The sequence below is a fragment of the Myotis davidii genome, unplaced genomic scaffold, assembly GCF_000327345.1.
Source record: "Myotis davidii unplaced genomic scaffold, ASM32734v1 scaffold197, whole genome shotgun sequence".
Classification (NCBI taxonomy): Eukaryota; Metazoa; Chordata; class Mammalia; order Chiroptera; family Vespertilionidae; genus Myotis; species Myotis davidii.
The window spans coordinates 3166631-3186961 of record NW_006291549.1 but is presented as its reverse complement, the minus strand read 5'-3'; the positions used below and the strand labels follow the sequence as shown (position 1 = coordinate 3186961).

Below are 20331 nucleotides of genomic sequence, written 5' to 3'. Positions count from 1 at the left end.
GTCCCTCAGACCGTTGGAGGGCCAGACTATAGTTGAAAAAAAAACTATGAACAAATTCCTATGCACACTGCACATAGCTTATTTTGAAGTAAAAAAACAAAACGGGAACACATACAATATTTGTATTTGCATGTGGCCCGCGGGCTGTGGTTTGAGGACCCCTGCTCTAGACAGACTAGGAATATTCCTACCTGAACCGTTTTTGGACATGGTCAGTTATGTGCTACTTTCTCTTGAGTTCAAAGACATTAAAGTTAAAGTTGTAAATACTTCATCACAAGGGAAATTAGTCAAGCACTCTGAAAGTGTTTTTACTCTTAATGTGGTATACAGGGAGATATTAGAATAAGTTTAATCAATTTATCATTTTTCTTATCAATGCTGTTTTTATATCATGTTTTTGTTGTTTTTATATCATTTTTTGTTTTTATATGTCTTTGTTGTTATATTATGTTGATTTTGTTTATTAATCAATTAATATAGTATTTTCATATACATTTTGCTAACTTTCTTTCATCTCTGACACTTTTATTATAGAGAAAGGGCGAATGGCGATGTTAAAATATTTCTTCTAATTAAATTCCTTTCAATGTGCACGAATTTGTGCACTGGGCCAGTAGTAAATCTATAATGCCTTATTAAGTTTCCTTAGCTATCATACCAATGTCACACCTAAAAATTACTTTCTCTACAATATCCAATATATATTCAGTTTCACCAGTTGCCCAGTACTGTGTTAAATTGTTATTGGGTCAGTAAATATAATATGGATAGGTGGAGGAATAACTGAATAAAAAATATATGAATTATATAGCCAAGTGGAAGGTAATAGGTATAGATCATAGTTGAGTTCAGGCAGGCTAGAGGTCATGGCAGGACTTATTAAGAAATGGGTGGACACAAGTGGAATAGGTGATTGGATTGGGAGTCAGGTGTATTTAGGGACGGCACTGGTTGGGAAGGATAGCAGACCAGAGAGCAAGTCTCAGAATAGGTGCTGGGAGAAGAGTAGAACATTTGGACTGTGTGGTTTGATGAATGAAAAGGATCTTCAGTAGAGCATTGCTTTTGATGATAGAATTACTTTGAAAGTTTTTGGCGTATTTGGTTGGCATTGTGTTGTCACTTCAGCTTGGAAAGGGCCTTTCTACGTTGGTCAGACTTAGTTTAGGCTCTGTGAAACCATGGAATTGTCCGCTTGTCCATTCAGAGATCTCTGTGTCTCTATCTTGGAAGTGAGGGCATATTTGTGTCTGCTTAAGATGTCCAGTTGGAAGTCCACATTAGAGTTCTTGGATAAGTGCTTTGGTGGTAACCCTCTCCTCCCACACAGCACAGTTTGAACTCTTATTTTATACTTTTTGAGTATAACAACTTTTGTCCAACCCCTTCACCTTATATAATACATCTTATTTGAAGTAATTTTCTCTTAAATTATTTTTTTAAATGGTATTTCAGCATATTAAAAAGCACAGGGGATAATATAAATATCTGCTTACAAACACTCTCTTGACAAATCTTTGCAATATTTGCTTTAGGTTTTTTTTAAACAGTGCAGACATAGTTAACTTTTGGGTATCTGCCTTTCATTGGCCCCATTCTTCCTGAATTTGCAGAGGTAACCACTACCCTGAATCTTAATGTCTGTTCTGGTATATGTTTATAAAAATAGTTTTACTCATGTAGAGATCTAACAATACACAGTATTCTCCTGCCAATCTAAATTTATGAATAAGATTTCTCGTATCCCCAGAACTATCCTTAGTAAATGTTTATTTTTGAACCAGGATTTAAGAAGAGTTCACTCATTACATTTTGTTGTTCTGTCTATCTAACTTTTATTCTAGAATAATGACCCTACCCTTTTTTTTAAAAAATGACATTGGTAGAAATTGTTTTCAACAATTATTTTGCGTTTAGATTTACCAACACTTCACTGTTTTTTTTTTTTTAAATCAGTATTACTTCTTTTGTTCTACTTTTTCCTTTTGAGAAATATATCTAGAAGTATATCCATTACTTTTATTTTTGGACCCTTATTAGTAAAATCTCTAGTCTTTCTAGGATAATGCCTTTATTTTCACTTAAATCCTGAATGATAGTTTGACTGGATATATAATTCTAGATCAGTGATGGCGAACCTTTTGAGCTCGGTATGTCAGCATTTTGAAAAACCCTAACTTAACTCTGGTGCCGTGTCACATATAGAAATTTTTTGATATTTGAAACCATAGTAAAACAAAGACTTATATTTTTGATATTTATTTTACATATTTAAATGCCATTTAACAAAGAAAAATCAACCAAAAAAATGAGTTTGCGTGGGAACTCATTTTTGGGACTCATTTTTTTGGTTGATTTTTCTTTGTTAAATTATAGGTTCATAGGTTCATAGGTTCACCATCACTGTTCTAGATAGACACTTATTTTTCCTTATGACTTTGATGATATGCTCTCATTGCTTTCTGCCTTCTGTTGTTTCTGAGACATTTGATGCCACATTGCTCTTAAGACTTTCATTTATTTATTTTTGTATTATGCAGGTTCAATGAGATGTTTCTGAATGTAGATTTGTTTTATTTAGCCTGTTTGGGACTTGTGTGTACTTTTTAATATGAAGGCTCATGTCTTTCTTTAGTTCTGAAAACTTATTCACTAATATCTTCTTTTTTTAAAAAAATATGTTTTTATTGATATTTTACAGAGAGGAAGGAAGAGGGAGAGTTAGAAATATCAATGAGAGAGAAACATCCATCAGCTGCCTCCTGCACACCCCCTACTGGGGATGTGCCTGCAACCAAGGTACATGCCCTTGACTGGAATCGAACCTGGAACCTTTCAGTCCGCAGGCTGACGCTCTATCCACTGAGCCAAACCAGTTAGGGCACGAATGTCTGTTCTTAATATTGCCTCTCTGTTAGTGTTTTTACCTTTTCCTTTTGTAAGTCCTATTGCTGGGACGTCTAATCCTCTCCTTCATATTTGGCTGCCTCCTGCACACTCCCTACTGGGGATGTGCCCGCAACCAAGGTACATGCCCTTGACCGGAATCGAACCTGGGACCCTTGAGTCCGCAGGCCGACGCTCTATCCACTCAGCCGAACCGGTTAGGTCACCAATGATCTCTTTAGTCAGGTTTAATTTCCTTTTTGACATGTCCATTTAGTATTGAGTTTTCATGAATGTACTTTTCATTTGCTTCTTTTTCAAAACTGCCAGTTCTTTATCATCATATTTCATTTTGGCTTCTGTTGTTATTTTTTTTTTCTGATCATTTAAAATGTACTGATTTTATCTTTGTCACTTTTTCTAATGTCTCTATTTTTAAGGTACTTCTGCTTCTATATTCTCGCCTGCTAATTTTCATGTTGGTCTCTTTCTTATCGACTCATCTCAACATCTCCTCACCCCCGGAGGAGTCATGTGGGCCCTGAATTGTAGAAGGGTCTCTACAGAGTGGCCTAGGGTTGCACCTGTTTCCCTTGAACTAGGCCAGTTAGTGTCTTTGGTTTGGGATTCCTACACCAAGTAGGCAGTTTAAGTTTTTATTCATACCTCCTTTGGAGTAGGCTAGATTTTAAATTTCCTCCCTCTCTTTTTCCCTGCAGCCCTCCCTCCTTTCCCTAGGTAGACAGCAAGCTTCTCTGCTACTTCCCGGATCCAGTTGGTAGATTTTTATAATCCCCTTTTTGGGGCTGAGCAGCTTTTACAGTGTCCTGCCTTATGGCAGTCTCTCAGATCTCAGCCTGAGTGATGTTAGATGGTATTTCTTGTTACATGTAGGCATCAAGTCTCCAGTGTTGAGCCCTTGGAGCCTGCCTCATGGAGCTTTCATTTCTGTGTGAGCTTATCATGCTGACCATTCTATCCATCTTTGGTTCTGGCATGTGACGATTTTTATTTTTATTCTGGGTATTCTTTTTTTTTTCTTTTATTCTTAACTTTTATTTAGCAATTCTAGTGTCTTTATGGTAGGAGACAGTGTCTGCTTCATCTTGGTTTGCTTTGTACTGGTGAGTTCAGGTTTGTTTTTATGCCCTAAATGCTCTATTATGTCTGTCCCCTCCTTTGCCTCACATCTTAAGTGCTGTAGCTTAGTTGTTTTTTGTTTTTGTTTTTTTTTTATAATTTCTTGCCTGTAATTGTGTTCTAACTAACTACTCAGCCTCCAGTGTTCTATCTATTCCATATTACAAATGACTCTCAGTGGTCTTTCTGTGGTGTAAATATGATCCTTTTCATCTCCTGGTGTAATACACATCAGTGGCTTCCTATCATCCATCACCTTTAGGAAAAAATAAAGAATGAAGTTCCAGATGCTTTAAAAAAATTTTTTTTTTATTGATTTCAGAGAGGAAGGGAGAGGGAGAGAGAGATAGAAACATCAATGATGAGAGAGAATCATTGATCGCTGCCTCCTGCATTCCCCCTACTGGGAATTGAGCCTGCAACCAGAGCATGTGCCCTTGACCGGAAATGAACTCGGGACCCTTCAGTCTGCAGGCCAATACTCTATCCACTGAGCCAAACCAGCTAGGCAAGCATGTCAAACTCAAAGGCTAACATGGGCCAAATAAATGAGGCATGTGGTCCATGGGCCACAAGTTTGACATGCTTGGGCTAGGGCTCTAGATGTTTTTTTACTTAGCAACTTTTACCTTACAACTTTGTTATATACCACAACAAATGTATTTCAACAGTGCCTACCTCCATCAGATGGTGTTTATAGTTGTGCATAATCATTTTATTTGTATTTGTGCTCATTTTTGGAATAATATATAAATCTCAGTAATTTCATTATAATTAGTAGCTGCAAAAGCATAGAGATTGAAAATGTTATAAGTTGGTATACTATTATGATGAATTAAAAGGAAAACTTTACATAGTGTACATTGGCTTCTTATATAGTAACTAGAAGCCTGGTTCACGAAATTCATGCCCTGGGGGAGGGGGGCGGCGCGGCCCTCAGCCCAGCCTGCACCCTGTCCAATCTGGAACCCCTCGAGGGATTGGGCCTAAACGGGCAGTCAGACATCCCTCTTACAATCCAGGACGTCTGGTTCCCAACTGCCCGCATGGCTGATTGCCCCTAACCGCTTCTGCTGCCAGCCTGATCACCCCCTAACCACTCCCCTGCCGTCCCAATTACCCCCAATTCTTCCCCTACTGGCCCGGTTGCCCCCAACTGCCCTCCCCTGTAGGCCTGGTTGCCCCCAACTGCCCTCCCCTGCAGGCCATCTTGTGGCCACATGGGGGCGGCCATCGTGTGTGTTGGAGTGATGGTCAATTTGCATATTACCACTTTATTATATACTAGAAGCCCGTTGCATGAAGATTCACGCAATAGGCCTTCCTTCCCCTGGCTGCTGGCACCGGTTTTCCTCCGGCACCTTGGACCCAGGCCTTTGGTCTGGCTGCAGCAAGGCTTAGCTTCTTCACTGCGGCCGCAGTGAGGCTTGGCTTCTCTGCTGTGCTGCAGGGGAGAAGCCAAGCCTCTTCAGTCTTTGGTCTTCACTCTGGTCAAAGCCTTCAGTCTTCTCTCCACACCTGTGTATGCAAAGTAACCACCATCTTTGTTGGGTTAATTTGCATAGTTGCTCTGATTGGCTGGTGGGCGTAGCGGAGTGACACCAAATTGCATATTTCTCTTTTATTAGTGTAGATGATACTTTGGACACGTGTATAATAGTCTTTCAGAATCTAACGTGTTGAAAGAAGAGGAGCCCCTGGAATATCATCCTCTGTAATCTAGCAATGGCTTTCCTTAAAATTTAAAAACATATTAGAATGGAAAAACATACAGAGTAATTAATTTTTCTGTTCTTTTAGATACAGCTAAACAGCATAACCAGGAAAATGATTGTAGAAGAGCCAGTGATGTACTGGGAACTGTATATGATTTAACCAACAGGTAAAACAAAATTGATTTTCATATTGATTTTCTTCCCCCTTTGTTAATAATAGTCCCATCTTTAGCCAGTTTCCAAGCTTTTTTAATGTGGGAGAGTCAATAATTTTCTTCTCTTAGACAGTATTTTTCCACGGCTAGTCTATATTTTCAGGAAAGATTCAACATTTCTGATACATGGGCATATTTTTTTCTTCTTTATAAAAATGTTGGGATTCATGGGAATCGTCTCATTTTTTATGAAAAACACATATATGAAGATTATCTAATGTAAGTTTGGGAATTTGAATTGTTGTCTTTTTTGTCTGTGAACTTCTTTGAAACCACTTGTAACTTTTGACTAAATCCAAGAGTTTAGGAACCTTTGAGATCATCCACTTTGTAGTTTTCAGCCTGTATTCTGCAGCACCCTCTGGTTCTGTGGATTGAATCTAATTCAGCCTGTTGGCAGTCCCACCTTTCCCACTTCAACCTGAGCAGTTTGCTCTTTTATCTCTATTATATGTTGGGGTTTTTATATGCCATTTGATAAAAAGTTCATTCTTTTAAACAAAGAAAGGCTTCTGGTTCTTTTAAATCCCATAATTTAACATATGAAAAACTGAACCTACTTAATTTGTTGTAACTAAGGCGTATTCTTATATTTTTATTGCCTGTTTTTTCTGTTACCCCTTTTTGGCCCATAAAACTGACGCCAGATTATATAAGAAAAAAAAATTTTTTTTTAAATCCTCACCTGAGGATATTTTTCCATTATTTTTAGAGAGATTGAAAGGGAGAGAGAGAGACAGAGAGAGATACGTTGATTGGTTGCCCCCTGCACGTGTCCCAACCAGGGCCAGGGATTGAGCCTGCAACTGAGCATATGCCCTGACTGGGAATTGAACCCAGAACCCTTCAATCTGCAGGCCAACTCTCTATCTACTGAGCCAAACCAGCTAAACTAAATGTATGTAATATACTTGGGGAATATATTTGTTTTTTTATTGAAATTAAGCATTATTAAGTAGCAATCAAATACTCCCTTGGCAATAGCCTTTGGCAAGAAATAGTCTTTTTCTCCAAGGAGCTCACCATCTTGTGATGGCATCTTAGTGCCCTTGGTGTATAGATTATTGGCTCTCCATCACAGCTTTTGGTCATTTTAATGTTGAGTTTTTGGAATAATTAAGATAAAATTGCAGTAGATAGTTAATTTTTTGCCTTTGATATGTAGATTATATTCGGTTTAGGGGAAGCTGAAATGAACAATTTCAGTGATTTTGAATTGTTTGGAAGGAGCATATTTACTTTTTATAAAATATTTGCAAAGTGTTAATTTTATATTTCTGGCTATGAACAGAAAGTAAAGCACTGACATTTAAAGTATATATATATGTGTGTGTGTGTGTGTATTGATTTCAGAGAGGAAGGGAGAGGGGGAGAGAGAGATAGAAACATCAATGATAGATAATCATTGTTTGGCTACCTCTTTCATGCCCTACACTGGGGATTGAGCCTGCAACCTGAGCATATGCCCTCACTGGGAATTGAACCCTGACCTCCTGGTTTATAGGTCAATGCTCAACCACTGAGCCACGCCAGCCAGGAACACTGACATGGTTGATTTTGAAAAGTGGTCTCTGGTAATCCTGCCTTTCATGTAACCTAGAATAGAAAAGCTTTTGGCTACAAGAAGACCCAGTCCATGATTGAATTTGAAAGTTCTTTCAAGGTGAAGATAAAGTTGTCAATGCTTAATTAAAGGCTTTAGAAATTTAATAATTTATTTTATAATTATAATGAAAATGTACATAAGGTTTTTTAAAAAAAATGTTTATTGATTTTTTTTTTAAAGAGAGAGGAAGGGAAAGAATTATTGATTTTTTACAGAGAGGGAGGGAAAGAGATAGAGAGATAGAAACATCAACAAGAGAGCAACATCATCTATCAGCTCCCTCCTATGCCCCCTAACAGGGATTGAGCCTGCTACCTGGGCTTATGCCCTGACTGGGAATTAAACGAGAGACCTTTTCATGGGTCAACGTTCAATCACTGAGCCACACTGGCTGGGCAGGATACATGAGGTTTTTGTTTATTCAAAGGAGCAAGGGAATGTAAGAGATTAAGGAATACTATGTGTAGAATGCAACAAAGTGAATAACCTTAGGACTATTGTTAGTATAACATATTTGCTATAGAGCAAAATTCAGCATAAGAGATTGATTTTGGTCATGAAATATCAAAAGAATCTGAAAGTCTCTGTTACAATGAAATTCTGTGATCTAAAGATTGAGGATGTTGTAATAATGCCAGTCTAATTAATTGAATTTGTTCTTACCCTTTATTCAAGCTTTTGAGTATTCATCAAATCATTTAACCCTTGTAAAAAATGCTGATGACTTAAAATATATAGCAGGTAAGGCAAATATTTATAATTTGGGAGGCAGATACACAAATTGAGCTGCAGTGCTGCTCTAATTGTCACCATACCTCCGTAGAATAAACTGCCTTTTGATGACCGGGACGAATTGAGAGAAATCGTAACGGACAGATACGGGGCAGACAGTTTTTTAAGAATATTCAGATATATAAAGTGTATGGGATTCTTTCCTCCTCGTAACTTGGATTTGTTTTGTTTTATTTTTCCTTTTAGCCCTGCTTCTTTCCTGTTTCAGCCAGTTTCATCATCAGATGGAAATAGTGTTACAATATTTGAAAAGGTACATTTTAAAACAATTTTTAATTTTGATTATATTTAGTATAAAATATTATTTTTGTTGATACCCCAATTAAATTAAATTAAAATTTTATTTTCACATTTCCCAGTATTTGCACATAATGTACCATTCTGATTTACAATTCCCTGTTGCTTCTACAGGGGAATATTGGAATTATTTAATTGTGCCAGTGGACATACAATTTTACAATAATGTTAGTAAACTTTTATAGGTTCATGATAACTCAAGAACCTCTAATGAAAATCAGGCACAATTATTAAGGTTTTAACATATGTCTGTCATCTTCAGGACATGAAGATTGGAACATCTAGAGAAAAAACTGAAACAATTTCTAAGAAAACACCAGAGTGTGAAGGGGAAGACTTTCCATCATCATATATTGCAAAGAATACAGAGAGCAGTGCATTAGGAGGACCTCTGCCAGTTAAAAAAATTGATCCATTCCAGAAAGAGCAAGATCACCTGGCAGAAGAGGTTAGAAAAAGATAAAAAGTATACTGAAATAGCTGTTATTTTCTCTATAGTGTTGTGATTGAAAATGAAGCACAGTTAATTATGGATTTACTGGGGGAAATTTGGGGAAGGAGGTCACAGATATTATATAAAAGTCATGGTTAAAGCAAAATTGCTCCTCCCCAAAGTAGAAATAGATTTCATATAAACTTACTTAGTTAAGATTATTTCCATGGTTTAGAACTCATGTCCCATCCTATAAATGTCCAAAAGTATAAAAATAATAACATGTATGCTATTTTTGGAGTTAACCATTACATATCAGTTGTTGGGTAAATATACCCAATGGTTATGCTTTGTTAAAATACTTCATGAATGATGTCTGTTGCTTAGCTGAGCTTCCTCTCTTTTTGAATATTAGAACAAGATATTATCATTGAGCAAAGTTTTTGTCCTGCTTTCTAAGTATTTCAAAAGAATTAAGTGCATCATTGTTCATGATCTAGGTTTTCCTAATTTAATGCTGTTCTACTTTTTATTGACAAGTGTCTACAATATTACTCTTGCTCAGTAGTTTATAGAACTCAATTTACTCAATTTACACAAATGCTCAAGCATTTCTAATGTTATTTTTATTACAGTTTCCCACAACATCCCTTAGCATTGTTTGAATTGAGATAAGCATTCAGAGAATAAATCAGCTCCTGAGAGACTAAAAGCAAAATTTGGCTTAGTACTCTTTAAAAAAACAAACAAAACATATATATATTGAAAAAACACACAAAACATATATATAGTGAGAGAGAGAGAGAGAGAGAGAGAGAGTGAGTTTATTTTTCCATTGATTTTTAGAGATAGTGGAAGGGATGGGGAGAGACAGAGAGAGAAACATCGATGTGAGAGAGAGACACATCAATTGGTTGCCTTCTGATTCCCCCCCCCAACCACCAGGGCTAGGGAACCTGCAACCCAGGTACATGCCTTTGACCAGAATTGAACCCGGGACCCTTCAGTCCATGGCCAGTGCTCCATCCACTGACTGAGCCAAACCAGCTAGGGCTAGTTTAGTACATATTGATTCAGGTATTGGAATTCTCTCTTTTATCTCAATTTTGATCAAAGTAAATGAATATTGTCCAAATAAGAGAGCTCGATGTCAGACATTTTTCTTGTTTGTAACATGAGGAGGTTGGGCCAGTTTTATGGTCTCTAAATATTTTTCTTAAAAATATTTTTATTGATTTTTAGAGAGAGGGGAAGGGAAAGGGAGAGAGAGAAGCATCGATGTGAGAATGAAACATGGTTTGGCTGCTTCCTGCATGCACCTTACTGGGTTATCCAGCTGAAACCTGGGTTTGTGCTCCAAACTGGGAATCGACCTGTGGCCACATGTTGGTGCACCGGACAATGCCCACCCACCTGACCCACAGCAGCTAGGGCTCTAAGTATTTTTAAATTTCTAAAGTCCTATTGTTTTCTTTGTTAGGTGATTACACTAAAGAAAAGATGGTCAGTCTTTTTTCTTTCCCGATGGAAGGAAAGGCACATTCTCTGGTTAAAAGTATTTATAGTAGCAGTGGAATGGATGTGATGGAAAAGGAGAGCCCTAAAAACCTCAAAAAGCTCTGAAAATAAACTGAAATGAATCTTATTTAATAGTGTTGGTGACAGGAATATTTAGTATTTGAATTTTAAAAAGCCCTGTTTTCACAAGGGAGGGTAAGTGCAGGCCAATTTGATTATGGTTGTTGGAAATTTATTCTTTATGGATTTCAAGGGGCAGATATTTTAATTTGCATATTTTTTGGATTTATTCACTTTTAATACAGAGTGCTATTTTCATTTTGTATACTTTTTTTTTATTTTAGAAAGTATCTATGCCTTGTTCACTAATTTATCTTTGATAATGAGATTTCTGGCAAAGAAATATGTTGTCAGAATGTATTCTGTTTATTAATAGACGTGTTACTGTGCAAATGGTTTATAATTAAGAATCTGCTTGCTTTAAAACTATCATTTTAGCAGCTATAGAGTTGTCAAGCTCAATGATGTAGCAGATGGTAGTTTAGTTTTAGGTCATTGTAGTCAGAACTACCTCCAAATCTTCCTAAGTATAGAGTCTTATCTGTTTTCTCCTTTATAATGGGATATCCATTTAAAATAAGGGAGGAAACTTTTGTGTTACCTTATAGCAGCAATTTTCAACTGGTGCCGCAAGGATTTTTAAAACATGCAATACCTGACTATTTAGTCAGGGCCCCTGACCTCTTTTCTCTTAGATTGTCAATAAAAAAATGACAACAGCTAGTACAACAATAGCCATCTGATGTGAATTAATAAAAATTATATTTATTATTTTTCTCATATCGGCATAAAACATATTTTTTGATGTGCCACAGAATTTTAGTAATTAGTTTATGTGTGCCTTTAAATGAAAAAGATTGAAAATGGCTGCGTGGTAGGATTGTGCCTAGTCTGTAGGGAGTATCTGGGAGCTACACTGTTGAGTGTACTTTTATGCCATCTGCAGTGGGAAGGGCTGCTGACTAAAGTGCTTTCTGTTACTATCAGGGCTTTTGTTGCATTCTACCAATGGGCTTAATTTGGGGGTAATTTTTGCTTTACCTTTTCTGTTTTAGGTTGTGAGGACAGTATTATCTGATTCACCACAGCTCTCTACGGGAAAAGAAGTAAAATTAGAGGAACTGATTGACTCTCTAGTTTCTAACCCATTCTTAACTAGGAAACAAATTCCCCGAACTCCAGAAAACTTGAGTAAGTTAATAATGTTTTCTATCACTTATTTTCTTTTTTATACATTACCATTATTAGAACTATGGTCTGACAAATCTTTTGGAAGCTCACTTTAAAACTCTTTTTCTGCCCTAGCTGGTTTGGCCCAGTGGATAGAGCGTTGGCCTTCGAACTGAAGGGACCCGCGTTCAGTTCCGGTCAAGGGCACATGTCCAGGTTGTGGACTCAATCCCAGTAGGGGGTGTGCAGGAGGCAGCCGATTAATGATTCTCTCTCATCATTGATGTTTCTGTCTCCTTTTCCCTTCCTCTGTGAAATCAACAAAAATATATTAAAAAACAAAAACTCTTTTACTTAAGTTTAGTGGCAATGGGTTTTTGTTTTGACGTAAGGGATTTTTATCGAAGTATTACATGTGGGCACTCTCACTTATATGGCAGTCCTCTTCAGTAAAATTATTTTGCCCTGGTACTGTACAATTTTGTTTTTTGTTTTACTTGACTTTTTCCTGGAAAATATTTTAGTTGATCACTTAAAAAAATCCTCTGCCTTCACATCTGATCTGTGATCAATATTTATAGAGTATAGAGGTTTGATCTCCCAGGCAGTAACCAGCAGCATCAGCCAGAAACTGTGTGCTCAGAGATTTTTCCTACCTCTCCTAAGCTGGCCAGAATGCCCAATACATTTTTTAAAAATATGTTTTTATTTATTTCAGAGAGGGAGGGAGAGAGAGATAGAAACATCAATGATGAGAGAGAATCATTGATCGGCTGCCTCCTGCACACCCTCCAGTGGGGATTGAGCACTTGTACCCTTGACTGGAATCGAACCTGGGACCCTTCAGTCCGTAGGCCAACACTCTATCCACTGAGCCAAACTGGCTAGGGGCCAATAAATTTTTTTTAATAACTTATAATTTGTGTAGATAAAGTTCTGATACTGTCCTTATGTAGGCACATCATCCTGGTTGAGTGATTAAATATAATTTCCATTTTGCTGCTAGAAATAATATATTCAAATTTAAATTGATCACTTCAGGTTGAATCACAAAGCCTAACACACTGTTTTTGCAAAGTTATATTGAACACAACCTTGCTCATTTGTCAACATATTGTTTATGGATGCTTTCATGCTACAGTGGCAGAGTTAAATAGTTGATGTAGACCACATGGCCTGCAAAGCCTAAAATATTACTTACTCTCTGGCCTTTTATAGAAAAGGTTTGCTGAACTCTGTCCAAAATATCTTTTTGATAACATACAATTTGTATGTGCTGTGTGAAAGTATATGTACATTTCAGGAATAGGTTTTGTTATTTGTGTGTGATTAGTTGGAGATAAGTTCTTTGATCTTGTTGGGCTTTGGTATATTGTGGAGCCTTATCATTCAACTAGCATATCTGTGGAACATATACTCAGTAGCTTTATCTTGAGCACTAGAAATGAAATGTTTATTTGCATGCTGTGTTTGGGAATATTGGTAAATTATGGTTTTTTTTTTCTCCCCTTTTAATTAGTCAGTGATATTAGGAACTCATGGAGAAAAGCTATTAAAGTAGAAGATAACAGAAGTACAGAATCAATTCAAATGGATACTGAACATAGAGAAGGTTTTAAGGATATTGATTTTGGCATATTACATGAAACTCTTCCAGAAGATGTTGGTCATTTAAGTCTTAATAGCTCCAATAGTACAGAGGCCAATTTCAAACTGGAACCAAATAGTCCTATGAACAGTAGCATTTTCTCAGAAGATGTTGTGGGAGAAAGACAGACTACTCCAAAATCAGACTCCCATGTACAGGCTATTTACAGTAGATATGAGGCTCTGAAAAAACCTCTTAACAAGAAAAGGGAAGAAACTTACCTCTTTAATTCTGAAATACCTGAAAGACACAAACAAGAATTGAGCCCTGCTCCTCAAACCATGCAAACAGATGATATGCTTAACCTGCTGGACACTCAAGATTTGCATACTGACTATACAAAACCATCTTTACGAATGTCCCCTGGTGAAAGAAAACGATCTCTTTCACCACTAATTAAGTTTTCTCCAGTGGAACAAAGATTGGGGACCACGAGGCCATGTAGTCTTGGAGAACTTCCACCTTATTTAAAAGGTAAGATTAAATAAACCGGTGCGTGTTAACTTACTAAAGTTTCTCTCAACTTCTTATAAAAATAGTAAACAATGAATGCTATATGATCTTTGTTAATGTGACAAAATATGCTCATTCTTTTGGCTAGGATGAGAAAAGTGTACCCAGTACTTTCAGAATCTCTAGTGATGTGTATGTAGTTTACAATTAGTCTGGGATGGTTTAAAAACAAACCAAAAACTTGAAACCAAAAGTTTGTAAAACTTTTGTAATACAAACTAATAAAGGTAAATTTCATCAAAATCTTCTTGGTTACTGGAAGATGGTTCTAAAAAAGTTGAGAGACACTGTTAAATATCATTTTTGTAATATAATATCTGATTTGCTTTAAAATAAATTTGGTGTGGGTGGGATGATAAAACAAGGTCAGTGTATTAGTTTTCTAGGTCTACCAAAGCAAACTGAGTGGCTTAAATTGAAATTTATTGTCTCTGCAGACAGTAAGTTTTGGAGGCTAGAAACCAGCCTCAAAGTGTTGGCAAGAACCATGTTCTCTGAAGCCACTAGACTAGAGGAAGATCCTTCTTGCCTCTTCTGGTAGCCTCAGGTGTTCTTTGGCTTGTGGCAGCAAAACTTTAACTTGCTCTGCCTTCCTCTTCACATGGCGTTCTTCCTGGTGTGTCTCTGTACTTTCTTATAAGGGCCCGTACTACTCTACAATGACCTCATCTTAACTCATCATATCTGCAGTGACCTTATTGGAAACTTCAACATATGTGTGGGGGACACAATTTAACTCATTAATAGTTAGTATTAAATAATTATTGAATTATTGAAGCAAACTACATTAGGTTAATCATAATTCTCTTATATATGTTTGAAAATTTTCAATGTAAAGAGTTAAAAAAACTGCTCTTAAAGCATGTTAGAACAGATATGGGTCTGGTGATAACTCATTATATGTCACTCTGATATGCCCATGATAATTAAAAACTGGTATATTGAAAAGTATTCTAAGAGGGATATATTGACATTCTCTGGAGAATACCTCAGTGAGAATGATGGTAATTTTATCATAGTTAAATATATATATGTGAACTTTATCCTTAAGAAGACTGAAATTTGCTACTACTTGGAGTCTGTGCTATTTGATTTTTTTGGTAATGTTTGCGTATCCTTTTCTCTTTTTTAAAATCAATTTTGCAGAAGCAGAAATCTTGAATAAGAGCCTTGATGCAAAAGAATCGCCGTCTGAGTTGAAGAGATAATTTACTTACGTTGCACACTTCAGTTGAAGCAAGTTGATTTAAAAATAGACTTATAGCCCTAGCTGATGTGGCTCAGTAGGTTGAGCACCCTCCCATGAAATGAGAAGTCACCAGTTCGATTCCTGGTCAGGGCACAGGCCCCGGTTGCTGGCTTGTAGGAATTGTGCAGGAGGCAGCTGGTTGATGTTTCTCTCGCACATTGGTGTTTCTCTCCCTCTCCTTTTCTCTCGCTAAAATAAATAAAAACAACACAAAAACACCTCAGACTTATAGGGGTGGGTGGAGGTGGAGGAGTTATAGGGGGGATAAATGGTGATGAAAAAAAACAAAGCCAAAAAAATGTAAAAGCCCCCCAAAACTGACATTTTTCAAGGTCTAAAAAGTCTTAAATAATTCCCTTAAGACTCTTCTAATGTTTTTAGGTAAGTGGAGTTGAAATGTGAAGTATTTGGAAAGCAAACATCAAGTTATGTGAAGCCATTTTGATTTCTTGAATAATCTTACAAGCATTAAGAAAATGGCAAAGTAGTAGTTAAATTTACTATAATTTCAGTGAACTAACATAAGAATGAGTAGTTTTTGATGTACATTTATTACATGGTTAAGATAATAGCCATTGAATACATTGGTCTTTCATTTTAGGGAAATAGAGAACTTTTATTATTTCTTAATGAAACATCCTGGTACTAACAAAAAAATAAAAGAGAAAAATAGTGCTTTGAGCTGTGTAGTCAAAAGGACAAAGTTTGGAAAGCTCTAAATAGGTTTCATGATTGATTATTCAAGTAGGTTGATGCTGAAAAATGATATTTTATGGAATAAAGTGCATGTGGTATGTGAAGATTGGAGCAGAATGACTTTAATAAAGGAAAAAGATGGAAGAAGATGACTAGACACTTTTAAGGAATACTATCAAACTGAATCCATTCATTGGGTTGTATAGCAGATTTATATTTAGTCTAATTTAGACTATGAGAATTTAACTTAACCCTTTTATATTTTAACAGAAAAGAATGCAAATTAAAAAATGTCTGTGTGTTTTCTTTTATTGGGGGGTAGGGGGGCGGTGAGGGCACTGTTTTGTGGGAAAGGAGCTAATTTTGATTATATTGCTTTCTTCCTCAGTTCCCCAAAGCCTACAGAACAGTCTCAAAATAACTTGAGAAAACTGAATTTGGGGTTAAATTACTTGTTCAGTGTCACACAGCTAAGTCAGTGGTAAAGCTAGGATTTGACCCTATTTTCTTTCCTTAATAAACCACAAGTAACTAAAAGGCCAGGACAGTAGGATATGGCTCAGAAATGGGAGTCAGATGTAAGGCCTCTTGTACAAAACCCTGCCTCACTCAGTCATGGTCTCTGGCCGAGAAAAGGGCTTGTCTCTAGAATCAAGTGAGTACATCCCATAGCTCTCCATGAATCAGGAGGAATGATTACACACGAAGGCAGAGCACCAACAGTACCCCTCTATCTTGTCCCAACTCTTAACCATTAAAATCATGTCCACCTGCCAAGAAACTGACAGGGAGAGGAGAAAAGGGGAGGGGAGAGTTCTGAAAGTAGGTGGGCTTAATTATCTTTCACTCATTTTGGGCTTCTCTAAGTTGTTTGTTCAATCCCAGTTTGAAGGCCAGTCTGTGAGAAAAGACAGAAAAAAGCACATATTTTGCAGTGGAAAAAAAAAGAAAGCTCCTAAGGTGCTATATTCCTTTATTAGTTAATAGAACAAATAAGGGACTTTATAGGTATACTGGGAAACTAAGTTCTCTAGTCTAACTTAAGAAAACTCAGTATCTGTAAATCCGAAATTAATGTTAGGAAGGATAGGACATTATCTACTAAGTACCAGAGCCATTATTAGTCACATAATATGTATGATTTCATCTAATTCTTACCCTGTTAAGATAGTGATTGTAGATGGGCTGAAGCCAGGGAACTTACATGACTTGTCTAAAGTGCCGGGGAGCGCAATCGTGCTCCTCTTTCCCCAAAAGGGCCAGGAGTGGGAGCGCTGTCGCGCTCCTCCTGCAGTGTCACTATTAGATGCTAGTTTTTCACTCTTTCATGGACAGATGGTACCTAAGTGCAGATTACTTATGATGCCGAATGTTTGTAGTTCTAAAATTGACCACTGGCATTTACCTAATTTTCATAATTTTTTTCCTAAACTGCTGTAAAATCAGCAAAAATGGCTTGGCAATTTTGGCATAGTTCCTAGGATATTGGTTGGCACTCAAAGGGTTAAATGGACTCAGGGAATCACCTGCAATACATAGATCCTATAGGTCTAAAATGGGGATTAGGAATCTGCATTTTAAATATACTTCCTTGGTAATTATCAGACTAAAAAGCTTAAGAGCTAACTCTAGCCAAGTTAGCTCAGTTGGTTAGAGCATCATCATGATATGCTAAAGTTGAGGGCTCAATCCCCAGTCTAACCAACAGAGCCACCCCACCAGGGCAGTCGATTTTATCTAAAGGAAAACGGGAATTCTTGAGACCTGTATAAAAGGAAACTATTTTTTCCTACTCTGAATAAACTAAAATATGTTTAAGGACATTTTCCTCAATGTAAGGAAAGTGTATGCTAAAGTAAAATTCTCCTTTACATAATGTTACATATGCATAGTTCTCCCTAGTGAATGTCAAGTCTACATCCTAAATTTAAAATATTTGTGGGTCCCCTATGAGACCATTTGTAAAAATGTTCTACATGCTCTAGTATTGAATAAACATTCAATATTATATCACTTAGCTATGGAACTTGCTAGATATAAAAAATAACCATGCCCTTCAAACCACAAAATGATCACATATAACCAGTAACTTGATCAAAAATTTGTGAGATTCAGATACAAGCATTTTGTTACTGCCATTTTAATTAGAGTCACTAATGTGGTACTTTAAAAAGTACATTTATACCTTGAGTTTTTTTCATCTGGAACCTTTATAGTAACTTATTGCCAAAGGCTCCAAGTAGATGTGTTTAATTACTTGCATCTGGTTAGCTTCTTGCTCTTCACAGGTAGGGGACCTTGTCATCCACATACAGCTGTAAAGTTGTAATATTGAGAGAAATTATTTAACTTACTGGGCTTGTTTCCTCCATCTATAAAGGGAATTATATAAAGTAATGTACACTTTAAAAGCTAGGATTTTTATGATTAACACTTATCAGTGGGATAGTAGTGGGATGTAATAGGAAAGGGGGAGGATTTGTAATCATATTGCCTAGGTTCAGCTCTATTAGGCCATACCAATTTTCTCATTTATTAGAGATGTAATTTACTCCATAGGTTGTGAGGATTAAAAAGAAAATGCACATCAAGTGTTTAAGAATACCCGGCATTTAGTAAGGGTTCAATATGTTGCTAGGCTCCATGTCCAGTAATTTTGGAGTATGTGTGTGGGGTTGGGGCAAAAAGAATGGCTTAGTAGGTGGTATTGCTAGCTGACACAGTACTGAGTATATGCCAGGCACCATGCTAAACGCTTTCTATTTGAATCCTTTTAACAATCCTATTTTGTAGTGCCATTCTTATACACATTTTATAAATGAGAAAACAAAACCCAACAGCAAAATTAAATACCTTGCCCGTTTACAGAGCTAGTAAGTGAAGGCACTGGAAAGAATACTAACTCAGCTCAGGTGGTCTAGCTCCAGATTCAATGTTCAATCACTATTACAGTTGCTATGAAACATCCCTCAGGTGATGGGGGGCTAAGATCACAAAATCAAATTTACCAGTAAAGCAATACTTGTGGGCAGGCAGAATCTTTAGATTTACATATTAGCCCCTTCAAATTATTTCAAATAAGACCATATTTTAAATTGCTAACAGCAAATGTTTATTTATGACTGAAGCCAAGAAGAATTTATAAATGCATTTTAATATCTTGCTGATAAAATAGTAACATTCCACCTTTGCAATCTTGCAAGGAATACAGGAAGATATTGTAAAGGCTTTGATGTGTATATCTATTACAACCAGGTAATCGGAACACACACACACACCACACACCACCTACTTTAGTGTTACACCATACCAACTTTTCAGAAAGGCCATCTTAAAGCTCTACTGGATAGCTGAGGAAAGAGCGTCCGAGATTTAAAGAATGGGGAGCAGGGAAGAGATGGAAGTAGTAAGCAGCACACAATTCAAAGCCCACTTTGAAGCACACGACATTATGAATACTAAAAGGATGCGGGGGAGGGAGGGAGGAAGGGAGGGAAGGCATTTCAGCATCTTCAGAGAGAGCATTTGGCAACATTCAACGCATGAGGAGGCTGTGCTTGGGACCATCCACTCTCTCCAGCTTCTCAAAGTGTTTCCTGGCATTCCGAATGTTGATCAGCGTGGCTGCAGACGGGATCGACGGATCCGACATCACCACCATCACGTACGTGTTTGAGGTGAAGATGTCGATGAAAGCGGCGAAGTTGGAATTTCTAACTTCCATGCTCTGGAAAGAAGCGGCCAATTTACTGCAGCTCAGCTTGAACTGCTTGATGATGTTGCTGATCTTCTCAAATCGGTGCACGTCGCGCTGCTCTTTGCACTGGTAATGGGAAATGACCAGGAATGTCGCTCTCTCGAACAGCAGCACTTCGTCGGCCTCAATAATTTGGGCAAAATTCCTCAGGTTCATCTCCAGCTGCTGCACGTTGGGAATCAGCTGATAGACAATGCTGGACCAGGCTTTGTAGAGCGTCTCGTCCCAGATGGAGGTTCGGAAACAAGCGCACTCCAGGGGGCGAGACAAGCGCCTGAGGTCTTCCTCTCGCTCCTTGAAAATCAGGTCACGCTGATCCTCCTGAACCAGATCCATTTTGTGCACCAGGCAGAAGATTTTGGCATCAGGCGAGTTCTGGAGGATGGCCTCCAGACACGACTGGTAGTAATGCATGTCCTTCTCCAGTTCGCGGCTCTCCACGTCGAACACGTAAATCAGCACCTCGACGTTACGGAAGATGTTGTCTCGCTGGCTGGTGAAGTAGTTTTCCATGAAGGTGTCCTGCCCGCCACAGTCCCACAGGTTCAGCACCAGGTTGCCCAGAAACCGGACGTGGGAGTGCTCCACATCGATGGTGGCACCCAGGCGCCGGGTGTCACGAGCGATGTAATT

The 20331-nt window shown here is 37.5% G+C and overlaps 2 protein-coding genes across 2 annotated transcripts in view; one reads left to right on the top strand and one right to left on the bottom strand.

Annotated features, from left to right (window-relative positions):
- HAUS6 (HAUS augmin like complex subunit 6) overlaps positions 1–15334 on the top strand; it is a 48912-nt gene extending 33578 nt beyond the window's left edge. Inside the window, exons 11-16 of the mRNA XM_006764924.2 lie at positions 5830–5911; positions 8544–8610; positions 8917–9102; positions 11721–11856; positions 13355–13957; positions 15143–15334. Coding sequence (XP_006764987.1) covers positions 5830–5911; positions 8544–8610; positions 8917–9102; positions 11721–11856; positions 13355–13957; positions 15143–15204 — 1136 coding nt within the window. The 3' untranslated portion in view covers positions 15205–15334. The remainder of the gene's footprint in view (positions 1–5829; positions 5912–8543; positions 8611–8916; positions 9103–11720; positions 11857–13354; positions 13958–15142) is intronic.
- Positions 15335–19029: 3695 nt separating this feature from the next.
- Positions 19030–20325, bottom strand: RRAGA (Ras-related GTP binding A). Its single transcript, XM_006764923.2, has one exon. It carries the CDS (start codon positions 20209–20211, stop codon positions 19477–19479), a length of 735 nt encoding a protein of 244 aa, XP_006764986.1. The 5' UTR covers positions 20212–20325; the 3' UTR covers positions 19030–19476.
- Between the last annotated feature and the right edge of the window lie 6 nt (positions 20326–20331).